This window comes from Corylus avellana, chromosome ca11 (genome assembly GCF_901000735.1).
Source record: "Corylus avellana chromosome ca11, CavTom2PMs-1.0".
NCBI classification, from domain to species: domain Eukaryota; kingdom Viridiplantae; phylum Streptophyta; class Magnoliopsida; order Fagales; family Betulaceae; genus Corylus; species Corylus avellana.
In genome coordinates, this window is record NC_081551.1 from 19,788,629 (window position 1) to 19,805,726 (window position 17,098).

The 17,098-nt window shown below is 31.4% G+C and overlaps 1 protein-coding gene across 1 annotated transcript; it reads left to right on the top strand.

Annotated features, from left to right (window-relative positions):
- Window positions 1–11,042: 11,042 nt before the first annotated feature.
- On the top strand, window positions 11,043–12,166 carry LOC132166157 (uncharacterized). Its single transcript, XM_059576931.1, has one exon. It carries the CDS (start codon window positions 11,141–11,143, stop codon window positions 11,756–11,758), a length of 618 nt encoding a protein of 205 aa, XP_059432914.1. The 5' UTR covers window positions 11,043–11,140; the 3' UTR covers window positions 11,759–12,166.
- The last annotated feature ends 4,932 nt before the right edge of the window (window positions 12,167–17,098 follow it).

Consider the following 17,098-nt stretch of genomic DNA (forward strand, 5'->3'; position numbering starts at 1 on the left):
TGTAATGTCTTGTTCTTCTTTGCTTTCTTTTCAATATTTCATCTCTTTTCCTCTTTTGAAAGTCTCTGCTTTGAACGTTGAAACTGAGATATACTTGAGAAGAAGAAATTAACGGCTATGTACTTTTAAACGTAATCCCCAAAGTGCCCTCTGGTTGACCGATGACCTGCTGACTTGTAGTCGTAAGAGTTGGTGGTTTCACCTAAATAGGTTGAGAAAAAGGTGGTGATTTGGGAACTCGGAGATTAAAATGTCGTCCATGCCGGCCGCCTTCGAGAACGGCCACTCACGTGGTTAGTTCCGCTGGTGACGGAGAGCACAATACGGGCGTCGAATAGGTTGTTCCCACGTGTCCAAGAACATGCCTCGCACTTTTAATGCCACATGCTCTATTTGGACAATAAAATTGAAAAATACAAAGGAAGTCAGCCCATTTGAAATTTATCTCATTGGATCAATCTACTGAAATTCCATAAGTTTCTGGAATTTTAAATTTTGGCTGTTTATTTTATATCTAAAGGTTATTGTTTTATCACGTGTATAATTACTAATAAAATAACAAAATAATAAATATTTATTATTTTATTAATAGTGGGACATATGGCAGAATAATAATCTTTGGATTAAAAATAGACAGCCTAGACCTGAAATTTCAAAAACTGAAATTTCTCTAAGAATTTCAGTAGATCCAGATCCTACCTCATTAGAGCGCTTACAGTGGTTTATGTATATTTTTATGCAAAATGATTATTAAAACTTACTTTATCTAGTTTAGTTAATAAGTTTTAAAAAACATCATTCATCAAATTATCTATTTTTTCTTTTATCTATATCATTTAAATTGTATTTATTTTTATTTTTTATAAGGATTGTAGTTTTCCTAAAGATCCAGTTTTTCAACTTTTTTTTTTTTTTTTTTTTAAAAAAAAAAAAAGGAGATGTAGAGAGAGAAATAGTATGAGAAAATTTTGGAAAAAAAAATATGTGAAAGAGAAATAGTAGGAGAAAATAAAATAACTCCTGTGAATAGTACTGCTACATGTAGTATTTTTTTTTGCCAATCCAATGTTGGGGAGGTTTACAAATCTGATTAGCCAATTTAAATAAAAGTATTATTTGACTTCTCCATTGTGAGTGCTCTTTACCATGGTTATTTTTTTGAAAGATAGACATTTTCCTCCCCTAAGTTGCAAAAAGAATTTTCATTAAAAGGGTTTAAAAAAAAAAAAATTTGAAAGAAATATTAGATTTGTGACAAATTTTTATAAAATTTATTCTCATTTTAAAATAGAAAACTAATATGATTGCTTAAAAAAATTAAGCTTAGAAAAACAGACAAACTTCATTGTTTGCTAACTTTTCTAAAAATTAATCCGAGTTCTTGAAACCAAAATCCCTTTGCTAGCCCCAAGATGTCACGTAAGACTGTTCCATATGTTTTCCCAGACATTTTTCTACCTTGAATTTGTTTAATTGTTTCTATGCACAAAAGTCAAAATCCCCCCTACCTCAGCTTAAGTAAGCCCAAGTTGATGGTCGTGGAATGTGCAAGCCCATTAGTGAGGCCTATGTCAACTTAGTTGTAACATACCACCTACCTCAGCTTTGGTTTATTCATAAGTAAGCCCACATTGATGGGCTTGCAATGTGCAAGCCCATTAGCGAGGCCTATGTCAACTTAGCTAAATGGACCAAAGAACCTTTGAAACATAAGATAAGGATTTTTTGTTTTAAAATTTTATTACAAATGATATACATGCTTTAATGGTTTGTGTGGCAAGATTATTTTGAAGAGCAAAGGTTTGAATTTTCATAGAAGCAAAAATCATATTTGATCATTATATATATAAGGAAAATATTGGTAGGCGTTCTTATGGTGTTTTTTTGGTATTGGATATTATTTTTTAAAAACCTAGTGAAAGAAATAAGGATAAATTTTCTTTTTTGTTTTTGGGTAAAGTCCACATACCCTTCTCAAATTACCACCCAATTGACAATGTCTCCCAAAACTTTTAATTGTGACAATGTCCGCCCCAAACTACCAAAACATTGTCAATGTCTCCCCCAAGACTAGCGATAAGACAAAAATGCACCTATAAATTTCTCAATAAGCCAAAAATACCCCTATAAATTAAAAAAAAAAAAAAAGATTTTTTTAACAAAATTTTTTAATTTTTTAACTGAAGTTTTTATTTAAATTTTTTTTATTTAGTTTTAAAAAAACGAATTTTTTTTTTTAAACGTAAATTTTTATTTTTAAAAAATTATTAAACAAAAATTTTCAATTTATATATAAAAAAAAAATCGATTATTTTTCTTATAAAAGGATTTTAAAAAAAAAAAATTGGCTACCGTTTGGAATTTTTTTTTTTTTTTGTTAGTTTTAGGTTTTTCCTAGAAGTTTTAGTATTTTTTATTTTATTTTAGTAAGGGTAATTTTGTTATTGGGGAAAACATTAACAATTTTTGGTAATTTTGGAGGATATTGTCACAATTGAAAGTTTGAGAAGGACATTGTCAATTGGGTGGTAGTTTAAGTAGGGTATGTGAACTTTTCCCTTTGTTTTTTTTAATAATATCCACCTAAAAAAAAAAAAAAGAAGAAGAAGAAAACAACAAGAGAAATGGTTGGAAGACTGAATCTCAGCCTGTGTTGGAGAAATGGTCACCACCTCCTGCTGGTTGTTTTAAAATAAACTTTGATATAGGAATCAGAGAAAAATTTTCTGCACTAGATGCTGTTTGTCGGGACTCAAAGGGACTCATCATCAAGGCAATCTCCCAAATTAATCCTCCATGTAATCCTAACTATGGAGAGGTTCTTGTGGTTCTTCTTGCCTCCTCTTGCAGTCTCTTTAAAGTTTAAGCATTTTATTATAGAAGGAGACTCTTTTGTGGTCAGCGTGGCATTTCAACACCCATCTATAGTTCAAGACCGAAAGATTTCAAATGTTATTGCAGACTTCATATCACTCATCCCAGCCTCCTCCTCATGGGAGGCTCAAAAAATGCACAGAAGTGCCAATTTCTGTACTCATCACGTAGCATATTGGGCCGCGGCTAGAGCTCATTTTGACTGCATTCTCATCTACTTTCCTCTCTCTCCCTCTTTTCCCATTTGTAGTGACAAAATCCACCTCACCCTTAACTCTTTTGCTTATTTGTTGTTGGTCGTTTTGTCTGGTTTTTAATAAAAGTCTTGTTAAAAAAAAAAAACAAGAGAATTCCTTAACATTTTTCTTAAATAATGTGAGTATGCAAATGGAACTCTTGTTGAGATAAGGCTGCGGTCGTCGTCGTTGATGGCTGAGAAGAACTTCATGGGACCCAGCGAACAGCCTTACATAAGAAGCCACTTGGCAATCATGAAAGCCAATAAAAGTTTAAAAAAAAAAAAAAAAGCCCACCATTAATACCCAATCAAGCTCACAAGATTGGAACAAGCAAATTATCAAGTCCCAAAAATTGATGTGTTCAATAATGAAGAGAAGGTGATGTAATATGTGGGAAACTTTACTACTTATAGTCTTATACCACCAATAACACGAAACTTAATGTCTTAATTACATGTCTTTGGTCGGACCACCAATAATTTAGGACTCAAATATCTAAATAATGAGGCCCCTTTAATTAATTGTCGACGAAAAATCACATAGGTAGGTGGGCGTGAGAGGATAGAAATTAGCTTAAAGCTAAAGTCAGTGGAACCAACTTGGTCTTATTTAATTCTAGGTAGCCCATTGGTCCCCTGAGTTTTCCAAATTCGGAAGCTGTTTTTTTTTTTCCAAAATAATTTAATACACAAAGGTCTTTCCTTCCTTCTTTCTCTTTCATATACGCTCCATTATTTGTGGGCTGAAACAGTGAAACCCTTAATCGATAAACGACACTGATGCGATGAGATTAGATTGATTGATTAACAATACATCATGCAATTACGTATACGTAACTTTTATTTGACCTTTTTTATGGGCTACTATACTCTATACATACGTATTATGGTTTTGACTTTCTTTCTTTTCGTCCATTATACACATTTATAGCTACTAAATGGACAAAAACATGGTGTACGTACTAAGAAATTAAATTGTCCATATTGAGTGAAAAATTATAAAAAAGTTCACGAGTGTTAAGCTTTTACATTGGTTCTTCTTCGCTAAACAAGAACGGGTTTCAAAAGTTATTATAAAAAGTTCCAATTATGACTTGATTATTTTTTTTTAAAAAAAATAATAGTGTAGATGTAATTAATAATTTTTCTAGATCATTACAATTTAATTCTTAACGGGACCAAAGAAAAACAAGATTGCAAGATATCTATGTGGTGTCAAAGTTAATCAAGGAATTGGAGAGTTAAAAGGTTGAACACTTAAAAGAGCTGCCGTCAGTGTTATTTTTGAACTTTGAAGCATTGGTAGATCTTATAAGAGTCCGTTTTTCGCAAGCTACAAATACAGTTTTACAGGCTAAATTGTAATTTTAAAAGTAAAATCGTAATTTTACCAAACGCACGTTTTGAAATTGAAAACCCGAAACAAACCCTAGTAGGCACATATAAGGTTGGAGGGGAATCTTGAATTGTCTTCCATGAAACATAGATCAAAAGCTTTGGCACATAATATGGTATCCCCCAAACCTAAAAAGTGGTTGATAGTAGGGCCATCACAAAGGGTTACGTGTGAAGGAAAACTCTCACTTTGTTCCACACTTGTCCTTAAAGCGAGGACCAAAAGGGGAGCCCCAACGTGATTTATTAAAAGAAGTTGACATGTATAGTGGCCTACTGTCTACTGAGGTGCGCTTGCTTTTCTTTTATGCAGTGGAGGAGTGTATACTTTTAATTTTTTAAAGGGATACGGCTCAAATTTAGATTTATTTTTAACGTGTTTGTTTTGTTTTATTTATTTATTATATTTACATTCTAAAGCAACTTTAAGAATGTAAAGTTGTATAACTCCGTGCCTTTTTTTTTTTTTTAATTTTAATTTGTTTAATGTACTCTATTGATCTACTATTGGAGTTGTAGTGTCTCCTTTTCCGTTAAAATTTTGTATTAAATCTTAAGAGAGAGAGGATATGTATATTAATGGATATTTTCCAAAATAACAAATTTTAAAAATTCAGAAAAAGGAAAATTATAGAAAGAAAAAAAGAAAATAGGCAAAAACAAAAACAAAATCCAGAAAAAAAAAAAAGAAAGAGTTAATATAATTTTATTAAAGCCAAATGTAATAACATTTGGACTTGAGAAGAAAGCAGACTCTGATGTTGATTGGACTTGCCTTTCTTATGTTGTAATAACATACTTAACTCTTAATTATTTTTAGAACATTACTTAACTCTTAATTAATTATTAAATAAAAAGAGAGTTAGGAGTAGAACAGCACATGTATATCATTTTTAAAAAAATTAAGATCACGTTTTTTTAATTCCAATCAAACTCTCTCTCCTCTCTCTCTCTCTCTCTCTCTAATTTGCTGTTTTTTTTTTTTTTTTTTTCTCTCTCTCCCTTTAAGAGAGAATGAACTTTAGAAATCAAGATGGAAATGTCCCACACAAAAATCCCCATTTAGAATCCTGCCGACCGATACCAACCAAGTTAATTAACACTAAGCACATACTGCACAATTAACATTATATAACAAGTGCATTAAATAATAACAATTTAAAAATGTAATAAAAACCAAATTGTATTTAGAGTTTAACTACGTACTTAAAATTGCGTTTTCAAAACTGTTAAACTAACGGGGAAAAGTCATTGAATAATCAGTATATCATTTAAAAGGGTCCCTACATGTACTTGCATTATTAACAAATGAAAGTGGCAAAGAATAGAACTAAACGCCATTAGCGTAAGTAATGTGAAGCAGCGTAGCTTTCAACCATTAAGCATTGGCGACTTGTATGATTGAGTCATATCATAACAAGAAAAGAAAGCTTCGTCAAGTAATGCCTATGAGGGAGACAATTCATAGCTAGAGACCCAATCGTTTAGGAAAGACGCACTATGAAAAATAAAAACTTTACAGTGCGTGTAGCCCATGCGCACTGTGCAAACGCGCTATTGCCCTCCTTTGTTTCTTTGATTAGATCTAATAGATATTTATCTATGCTCCTTCATCTCTTTTTGGTTGAGTATTTTGCTGTAAAGAAGACTCTAAATCTAGAACTAGGCCTTAGGATACATTGACTTTGTTGTCATCTGTTCACGTATCAAAGAAAAAGACTACTCATTATTTACTTGTAAATACATCGCTTAGTCTTCACAGCTCATTCTGTAATTGATCTGAAGCTGAGAACCTTTTGGTTATCATTCATAACACTAGCAAATTTTCACCATGTGCCGCTACAAGCTAACTCTGCTAGCAACATTTCTGCATCCTCCTTCTATCTTGAGAGTCCTCTCCAAAGATGTGGAATGAATTGTTGCATATTGTTATTTTGTTGGGTCTTTGATTTGGTTTTTGTATTTTGTATTATTTTTTTTAATTGTTTTATTGTTGTAGTTCTTTTACTCATCTATAATAATAATAATAATAATAATAATATTTTTTATTTTTATTTTTTAAAAAAGTAATGGCTATGAGAACCCCTCCAATTTGGAGGCTAAGTTGACAGGTGGCACTAGGTCCACATGGCATTGGATCCCCACAGATTTAAATGTATGTTAAGCTTTTTGGGTGATGTCCCAGCTAGAAAGTAGCTTTCAGAGCATGAGGAAGAAGAAAGAGAGTGGGAAAACGAAAGATGAAGGGAGGGAAAAAGAAAGTGCTTAGGAAATGGCGGATCATCTACCTCCACATTAATTTAGCTCTTTTATAATGCAACTTCTAGAACCAATTCAAAATTCCTTTCTTTTTTTCTTTTTTTTTTTTTTCTTTTTTTAATTTCCTTATTAGCTGTGAATATATATCTCTACAAATTGGCGAACAAGTCAGCTTGCCCCATCATTTTCACAACAAATAATTATGATGTATATGTTTGCTCTAATTCCTTTAATTTCCAGTCCCTAGCATGGGCCAAACACATGCCTAAAGTTCCTTTTAATTAGAAGTGACGCAAACTATTTAAAAGGTAAATTTTTTGTTTGTTTGTTTTTTTTACATGTTTGTATAAGAGGAAGAGAGGGATTTGAATTAGTGGTCTCTACTTCATTAGACGTGATCCTAATCGATTGAGCTACCTTTTAGAGACAAATTTTTTGTTTGTTAAACACAAAAATTATTTTTATATTTTTAAGAGTATTTTGTGTTTAAATTATTTATTAATATTTTTATTTTAAAAAGATAAAAAACAAACGAAGCGACTTCAAACTTCTTCTTCTTTTGTTTTCTCTCTTTTTTTTTTTCTAGTTTCACCGTAAATATTTGTCCCCTCTAACCTAATAAAAGAGGAAATTGACCGCTCTCTAAACATCCAAGTATTTTGTGGGTTTTATTGCATTAGGCCTAAAGGAAATAAATATGGTAGAGTCCATATATATATATATTTTAAATTGAATACACTATAGAATAGTACTATTTTTTTTTTTATTACAAATTCCTTAAAATTGACATGGTAATTCGGGTTTAGTTGCAAATGATAGAGTTATTCGAACTGTTATTAGTCATTTTTGTCAATGATTAGTTGGTGGTTGGTTAATGACATGTACGTGAATTTGTAAAGATTTGGAATAAAAACTTTAATACATCAAATATTTTTCTTTAAATATAGTTTTCTCTCTTTCAAACTTATTGTAACTTTATTTTATTTAAATGAATTCTATTTTTTTATACTTCTTTTTTTTTTTTTTTTTTTTTGCAGATTTAAAGACTTTATATAGCTAAATCCCTTAGGAAAAAAAAAAAAGAACGCCACACGAAGGAATCAAGCCGTACAGAAAGGAACGCATATTCGTGTACGGCGTTGGATCCATTAGCACCTCAACTGGAAGGCCACGTGTCTAGAGTAGGTGCTGCTATTCATTCCTGACAACCTTGTTAGGCTGGCTGGGGCAGCCAATCTCTCTCCCTGAAAGCTGTAGGAAAACCGACTCACCGTCCACGCGCCTTAGACACCGTGAAGAGCAAGCAACTCAGAGTCAAGCAGCGCGGGCATGGGGCATCAAGGCTTCGAAGCCTCAGGTCTTAGCCGCCTATGAGAATGAGCATAGTTATTGCAACCCGGTCCCAACATTGATTGGGTCAATGGGTTAGGTCATCGATATAGTTCAACCAATTGATCAAATTCCAAATGAACTTAAGGGTAAAGTCCATATATTCATTTCAAATTATTAACCAATTGATAATGTTCTCCCCAAATTATTAAAACATTGTCAATATCCTCCCAAACTAGCAAAAAGATCAAAATACTCCTATATATTTATTAATATGACACAAATACCCATAAAATTAAAAAAAAAAAAAATTAAAACGAAGATTTTAATTTTTTCAAAAAAAATTATTTTAATTTTTAAATGATTTTTTTAAAACCAAAATTTTTATTTTAAAAAAAAAATCAATTTTTTTTTAGATTTTTTTTAAAAAATATGTTTTTAAAAAAGAAATTTTTTTTTTTTCAAACGAAAATATTTTAATTTTTTTTAAACGGAAATTTTTATTTAAAAACTATAAAAGAAAACATTCTTTAAAAAAAAAAAAAAAGGAAAAAACAAACGAAAAAATTTCAATTTTTCTATAAAAAAAAATCGAAATTTTTTAATTTTTTTTTCTAATAAAAAGATTTTTTTTTTAAATTTTAGGTTTTTCCAGAAATTTTAGTTTTTTATTATTATTTTTTTTTTATAATTTTACTAAGGGTAGTTTCGTCAATGAGGGGGACATTGACAATGTTTTGATAGTTTGGAGGGTACATTATCGCAATTTAAAGTTTGGGTGAGACATTATCAATTGGATGGTAGTTTGTGGAGGATATGTAGACTTTTCCCTTAATGTAATATTATTTAATTATTATTTTCTTTTTTCGGTATAAAGTATGTTAAGAATGAATGATAATAAAATCCTTTTTTTTAAATTTTTTTTTTTTATTTGTTACGTTTGAAAAAATAAATAAATATTTGATAGATTAAGTGTCTTGCTGTGTATCAGTGTATGCAACATATACGTATATATTTGCATTTAATATAATCTATAAAACTATATCGATTTATAAAAAAAAGTTCTTTTTTTCTAAATATAGACTTTATCAAAGCATATGTGTTTGTATAATTATTTAATTTACAAATATAAGTAATTCTTGGTTAAATATAAAATATATTAACTGTATACTCAAATATCATCCCATCACAGGACAAATGTCCCAATTTCAACGAGTCTAATTTTAAGCCTAATTGAAACTGAACTTGAGCCAAATCCTTTAAAAACAATCCAATTTGAATCGTTTTCATTCTAGAAATACATGTTATCTAAGTTATTATATAATGTGATGTGCCACACGTTACTGTATCGTGTGCTACATTTCTTTATGTGCAAGGTTAGTATGACTGTATGAGTAGCCAAACTCATTTGAAAGAACTTTATGTTTATTATTTGGTATATTCTTTGCTTAACAAAGCTTACTACATGAGAATACCTTGTTGAATGTGCTTCAATATGGAGTCAAAGTATCGCTTGCTCCTATCCATCTTTCTTAATTTCAACGACCAGACATAATAATTTAGGTGGCATTTAACAGGTTGGAAAATGGTCGGAATACCAAGAAATCATTTATAAATTGACATATCAATCCATAATGAGTAAAATAGTTAAGAAAAATTGATAAGTTAGATTTTTTACTTAATTTTTTTACTAATCATGATATGTCACATCAATTTGTAAATACTTTTATAATAAAAGTTATAGCATTGTAACTTATTACACCAATTATAATATGTCACATCAATGTGTCAATTTTTAATACCAGTCGCTAAACAATTAAAATTGATTGTGTATGACATTGCACTAATTAAATTTAATTGTAATTCACGTGACAGTGACATTTGCAAAATCTATAGTATTCAAATATCTTTCTTTCTTTAGTATTAATACAACTAAATTTAAAAATGCCTCACTAAGAATTTTGGTTTACAAATAAAAAATGGTTTAAACTTGAAGCAAATTGCATTGAACACAAACCCGACAAAGCCTAAGCAAGTTGAATGAAGCACCGGCCTATGAAACCCACGGCAAGACTCGAGGGATAATGACCTGTTAGGTTCTTTTGTTGCTCTATGGTCAATTGCTAATTTATTTGCTGTACTGCACGAACATTGGTAGGGTCCATCATATAGAGATTTTTAACAATTTTAATTATAAGTTTTATCTGTCTAAATAAGTTGGGAACAGACGGTTCAAAATTTGTTCAAACAAGTAAATCATATCAAAATCCTCTTACTATCAATCCAAAAAGAATAACGTTATGAGTACTAAATTTTTTACTACGAGATAGGTATCAAAATAATGTAGAGTTTATTTATTAAGATTCGAATCAGTGACTTTTGCTATCCCGATAAAAAATTCAATACTCTTAAACATTTTTCCTCCAATAAAACAAATTGTCGGGATACAAGTACACGAAGCTATAAGACAAGCTTCTTGGGTACACAGTATGAATGGTGGCAATCAACTAACCGTTTATTGGGCTTTGGTTGCATACTTGCATCTCACATTACCTGGCGTCCACGACAAAGGCCATTTCTGACATTTAGAAAGCACGAAATATCTATAATCATTGAGGCCGAGGACTTACTTAAGTAATTTGGTTCCCATCAGACGGCCCTTCTTGTAATTTCCTGGACAATTTACAAATAAAAAACAAATAGAGGAAGACAGATCAAAATACTAAATCCTTGCTAAGTTTAAGCGCGTGAAGAAGCCTCTCCATTGCATTATTAAGCTTTAATGGGCAATTTATAAAGTATTTGTCCCAAATTGTAACAAACGCGCTGTTGTGGAGAGTGGTATATTATGCCTTTTCTTCGTAAACTTGTCTTACTCTTAATCGAATAATATAATTATTTTCCAGCCCTTTAAATACCTTCCTCCTCTCCCCCCCATGGCAAACCAAAAAACCAAAAACCTTTCTCTGTCTCTCTCTCTCTCTCCCTCTCTCTCTCTCTCTGCAAAGCAAACTGGAAAAAACTCTCTCCGACTCAAACAAAGAAATGGAAATGGAACAAAGTCCGCCGGCGGTGGCCAAGAAGCTGTGGAACATGATACGAGTAGTGTTTTTCATGCTAAGAAAAGGCATATGCAAGAGCAAAATAATGCTCGACCTCCATTTGATGCTCAAGCGCGGCAAGCTCGCCGGGAAAGCCATAGCTGACAACCTCACACTCCACAACCACCTCTCCGCCATGAGCTGCCGCTCCAACGACGCGCTTTCCTTCATTTCCCCGCGAGAATACGAATTCAGCTGCAGCAACAGCCCCGCCTACCACCACCCCTTCCACTTCAACAAGCGGAAGCACCACCACAACTTGCTCACCAAGTCTTACCGTTGCGACGACGTCACCACCGCCAATGCGGTTCAGAAGGTGCTTGAGATGTTGAACAACGACATGGTGGAGGCGTCGCCGCTGGTGACATTACCGGGGTTCGGAAAAAGTCCGATGGTGAGGCAGCTTAGAGTTACAGACTCGCCATTTCCGTTGAAGGACGACGGAGATAGCCAGGTGGATAAAGCGGCCGAAGAGTTTATTAATAAGTTTTACAAGGACCTCAAGTCGCAAAAAAGAACGGCTGCCATCGAATCACCTTACCGTTACCTGTGGAATCGATGAAAATGGAATTCATCTTAATTGCAAGCCTTCTGTGATCATCGATTCTCTCTAGAGTTCCACGTCATCCCACAGCTGATGCTTATGTACGTGATCGACAAAGTTGCTGCACCTCCTCTTGAAGTAAACCTCGTCAAATTTTTGTTATATCATATGTGATATAGCATTTTATTTGTCGGATTTAGCTTCAGTGTCGTAATTTTTTTAACGGTTCAAATTTAATTGTAAGTTTTACACGAGAAAAAGATAATTTTGAACCGTTAAAAAAACACCTAAGCCAAATCCGGATTGGTTTACTTTGTATTGGTCGGTGCTACCTTTAATTTGTATTGATCAAGCAAGAACTCTTTGGGACAATCATGCACTTTGATTTTGGTTCACAGTTTTTTTTTTTTGTTTTTTGTGGTTTTAACCTTCTCCTCGGATCTACTTGTTGTATGTTCATGTTGATAATAAAAGAAAAAAAAAAAAAAAAAATTCAGGGATTTAATTTTCTCTCACCTCCTCGATCTTTTATATGAATTTCTCTTCTTTTTATAAAGTTCCCACCTACTGCAACTTTGCATGATAAAGAAGATTTAAATAAAGAGCGTTATGTTTGTCAATGCCCAGCTTGGAATTTTAATGTATTGCTTTTCAAGGTTGTTGAGTTGGAGCTTTGGATTTATTAGCTTTATAAGGATTTGTCTCTGTAGTAGCTACACCTCTCCTTCCAAAACATCATGGTTATTTCAGCGGTTCAGATTCATTTTGGTGGGTGTGATTATTAAATAAATCACCGATTGTACGTCTTAATTCAATTCAGACAGGTTGTTCTCGTAAAATATTTAATTCAAGAGACAAATTGTTGAAATATGGTTTCAATTTAAGGTTTTTATTTTCGATATAATGTTAAAACTCAGATGATTCTAAAAATTTAATTAACGTTTTAACAGTAATATTATCCTGACATATTAATTATGAGACAGATAAAGCCGACAATGTTTTGATCGTTTACTTCGTCTTCTTGCTATGTTTAGTGGGATACGACTATGTTATTTATAGTTTGTACAAGAATCTTGGTCGTCCTGATTCGACTGTCTTCCAAACGGTCATTCCAATCATTGTAAATAAAAAATTATCCTTTTTTTTTTTTTTTTTTCTTTGTGTATGCCTTTATTTTAATTCAGAATATATATAGTACATAGTATTCCTTCATTTTGATATTCTTAGACCTCTTTTTTATTTTTTTTTCCCCAATTGTTAGCATATAAACAAACTTTGAGATTTAATTTGTAATTACTAGCAAGTCGTCCTGTCTTTTTTTTAAAAAAAAATAAAAAAAAATAATAAGAAAGAAAAGAAAACCCCTAATACTTGAAAGAGAAAAAATGAATATAAAACAAAACAAGCAAGAAGATTCTTTCACGTTTTCAAATTCTAGGGAATGAGTATACTTTTTATTAAAGTAATGATTAAGTGATTACATTTATTTATTCTTATCAGCTTAAGCTTTTGAGATAACTGATAATTTAATATTGTATCATAGTCAAAGATCTTTGGATCGAACCTTGACTCCGTCAAATCACCTATATTTAAATTAAATATTTCACGTGTTGGGTCTCACCTATTAAAAGGGAGTTTGAGCCCACACGTGAAGAGAAATATTAAAGTAATGATTAAGTGATTAAATTTATCTCTTGTTATTAGCTTCAGCTTTTAGAATAACTGATAATTTTAACGCTTTCAAAAATATAATTTTTATGGTTGAATTATAATTTTATTAAACACTTAACAAAACTTTTTTTAAAAAAATACAATTTCATTAGCTACGTTATCAATTTTTTTTAGTCACACGTTTTAAAACAGTTAAACCAAACAAATACTTTAAAGTAGTTGATGTTAATTATGAGTTCAATTGGGTTCCAAATTGAAATGGATATTTTTCAATGCTTTGATTACGAGGTTTCCATGGAATTTTCTCACATATATCACGTGTGGGAGTAGAACTAGAAATTTAAGAATTCACCAAAATTCCTATAGTAAGATAGTAGTGGGCATTTCTCTGCTGACAATTGTGTCAGCCAGGCATGGTTGTTTTATTGTTGGCGCGCAATTAGGTATTGTAGATGGGATAATTTTGCTTTATGGTTTTTGTTTGCTTTATTGTCGGTACTATGTTGCCGAATGCCGATATTTGTATTTTCTCGAACCGGTTCGGAAGCAAAATATCAATAAATTTGACTTTTTTTTTAAAAAAATGTAATAACACTATGATGTTTTTTTACCAAATTGTTCTTCACACTGCAAAAGGAGCAATGGATTGAGAAAGAAATTGCTATGAATTTTACCATAGAAATGATAATGAAAAAACGGTTGTCGTGCATAAATTGAGAAACTTTGTGTATCTACATGCTTATTTATTAATGCATGTAGGCTAGTTTCACTACGTTACTTTTCACACTCGCTTGTAATATACATTTCAAATCAACTAATGTGGTGTCTTTTAAGTGGCTTTCAGGTTAGCTACTTAAAAAAAAAAAAAAAAAAACAAAAAACAAAATTTACTTTAAATACGCCACGTCAATCAGTTTAAAATAAGTATAATAAATAGATGTGGAGGGTAAAAAAAAGTTACTTTAAATACCAATGTCAGTCAGTTTGAAATAAGTGTAATAAATAAATGTAGATAGTAAAATTACTCTTTTATTATTTGTGAACTCATATGCACTCACAAATTCAATGATAAATTTATTCATTCACTATAAAAATAAGTAAAAAAAAAAAATAGTAAATTCTATCATTTCTATTAATTTTATTTTATTAAATAAGTGTGGTCAATCTGTAATCATTCCACTTAATTTGAGATGGAAGGAGTAAGATTTGTTTATATGAAAAATCTCTTTCAACGTGTATGCGTGTAATATAAAACTTAGTATCGTGCATGTATCATGTATGCTATATGAAATCGTATGTATTTGTCAATTACTACCAAGATGGGAGATCACAACATATTTCTCGTGCATCACATGCTTCCTTTCTTTTTCCTTTTCCTTTTTCTTTATATATATATATATATATATATTTAGAGATTGTAGAACTGATCAATACATGATATTTCTACCTTCGGATCTTCCAAGAACTAGGAAGATTTTCTATTTTTTATTAAAAAAAAAAAAAAAAAATCGTAAAGGTTTTGGAAGTGGTGAAAAGGACCGAAGTGGAAAGTAGGTAAGGGATTATTGATTGTGGTGCTGTATGATTGACGGGAGTCCTTCTCAAGCACTAAAGAGGGATCTCTTTTTCTTCCTCAACGTAAATAAAGCTTGATTGGATGCTTATCTTCGATGCTACGTATAGATCACTACAATAGGCCAGATTTCTAATCTCTTTTTTTTTTTTTTTTTTTTTTTTTTTGTGGCTATTGCTTTATTCCTTTTTCTTCTGGAATTTTTTTTTTTTAAAAAAAAAAAATTTAGAACCAACTCGAACACTCGTGCCCTGCAGCATGGCTAGCTGTCTGGTATTGAATGATTTGATTTGAAACTTTGCCTCCTGTCACGTTTGATTCAACCACGGTGCTCCTGTTATTTTCTATGCAAAGGCTAAGGAAAATATCCTGCAATTGGGGATCTCGACAAATTTTTATTGAGTAAAGGAACGGTGTTAGTGAGGACTCGATCGGCTTTCTTATTGCCTGAGCAAAGTGCCCATTGTTTAGGCTTTTTGCTTGGAATAGTACTACACACTTTCACTTTTTCATATTTAATTTTTTACAATTTTAATTGGTTTTTAAAGTTACAATTGAGTTTGTGATAAATCTTTATATATATATATATATATATATATATATGAGTGTTAAAAAATGAGTGTGAAAAAAAAAAAGTGGATGTAGAGCATTACTCTTTTGCTTCCTCTCTTGCAATATTCTTTTGCAATTTTTCTCTACCTCCTGTGTTGGGCAAGAAAAATTGCAGATAATCTCAATCAAAGAAAAACATGGGTAACAGAGAAGCTTCTTATTCAAGTAGGGTAGGAATTTGGGTAAGTCTCTTGTTGACTCTCTTCCTCAAGTAAGAAGTCTCCTTTCACAGAACAAAAATGGACAAAAACAATAATAGAATTTTGCAATTCTATAAGGAATTCCGAAATAGGAAAAAGTTTCTCCCCCCTGGCACACGCATTCATACATTCAATTGCATCATATATATATATATATATATTGAGAGAGAGAGAGAGTTAAAAAATTATTCCATTTTCCGAGTCAATGGTGAAAAAAAAAAAAATTCATGATGCCCTTTTACTTTAGCTCAGACTTAATTGTACCTGGGAGACTTTGAAGTCTACAACAACATGCAACTTCAAGGAAGACGACGTTACATGAGTAATTCAGAAAAATCTATACCGTGCGACTCCGTGATTTACTAGAGCGGGTGGTCACGGCGCCAGCCCAATTAAAATTAGAGCCTATAAATCATAATTCAAGTTTGTATAATATATTGACATGCTAAAATCAAAATAAACTAACATATAATGTTTAAAATAATAGAAAATGGTACCTACTTGACAATAAGTAATTAAAACTGTTTAAATATATGAAAAATATATAATATTTTTCATATATTTTATAATTATGTTAATATCAAATATTTTTTATTTATGAGCTGATTGTAATTAAATATTAGGATTGTAATCAAATCAAGGAGATTTGATTACTATACTTATATTTAGACATTGCTCTATAAATATGGACATTTGTATTGTAAACAAAAAAATGTTAATGAGTACAATGTAATCCTTAGGGGTATTCCGAACGGTGGACATAAATGTCTAACAATGAATCACCCGTAAAGTTCTTTGTGTTCTTGTGGCCTTCAATAATCACGCGTCGCCTCTAGCCACCATGCTCCGCCCAAAGCTTTTACCGGTTCTACCACACGCCACAACATTCCATCAATCACTCTGGTTATCATCCCATCTACCATAACTTTTGCCGCTCGTTCCAGATTAGCTGGAATTAGCCTAAAACGACCACATCACGTGTGCCACATGCCGGTCAAGTTCGATGCGCCGATCTGATAACCACCCAAGTGAGTTCATTTTTTTATTTTTTTTATTTTTATTACAATCACAATATTTAATTACAATCAGCCCATAAATAGAGAATATTTGATATCAACATAATTATGTAATATATGAAAAATATATAATATTTTCCATATCTTTTAACAAAAACAATTCATTAATTTCATTGAATGTTTTTCTAAACGGAATTGAGAGAGTCCTTGGAGGAGTAGGGATAATCATAACTTCTTGCAAACACAATTGCTATTATAATTTATGTTTTTGGGAAAAGAAACAGTT

Excerpts from the sequence above, each read along its gene's own strand:
- LOC132166157 (XM_059576931.1), top strand. The coding sequence starts at position 11,141 with ATGGAAATGGAACAAAGTCCGCCGGCGGTGGCCAAGAAGCTGTGGAAC.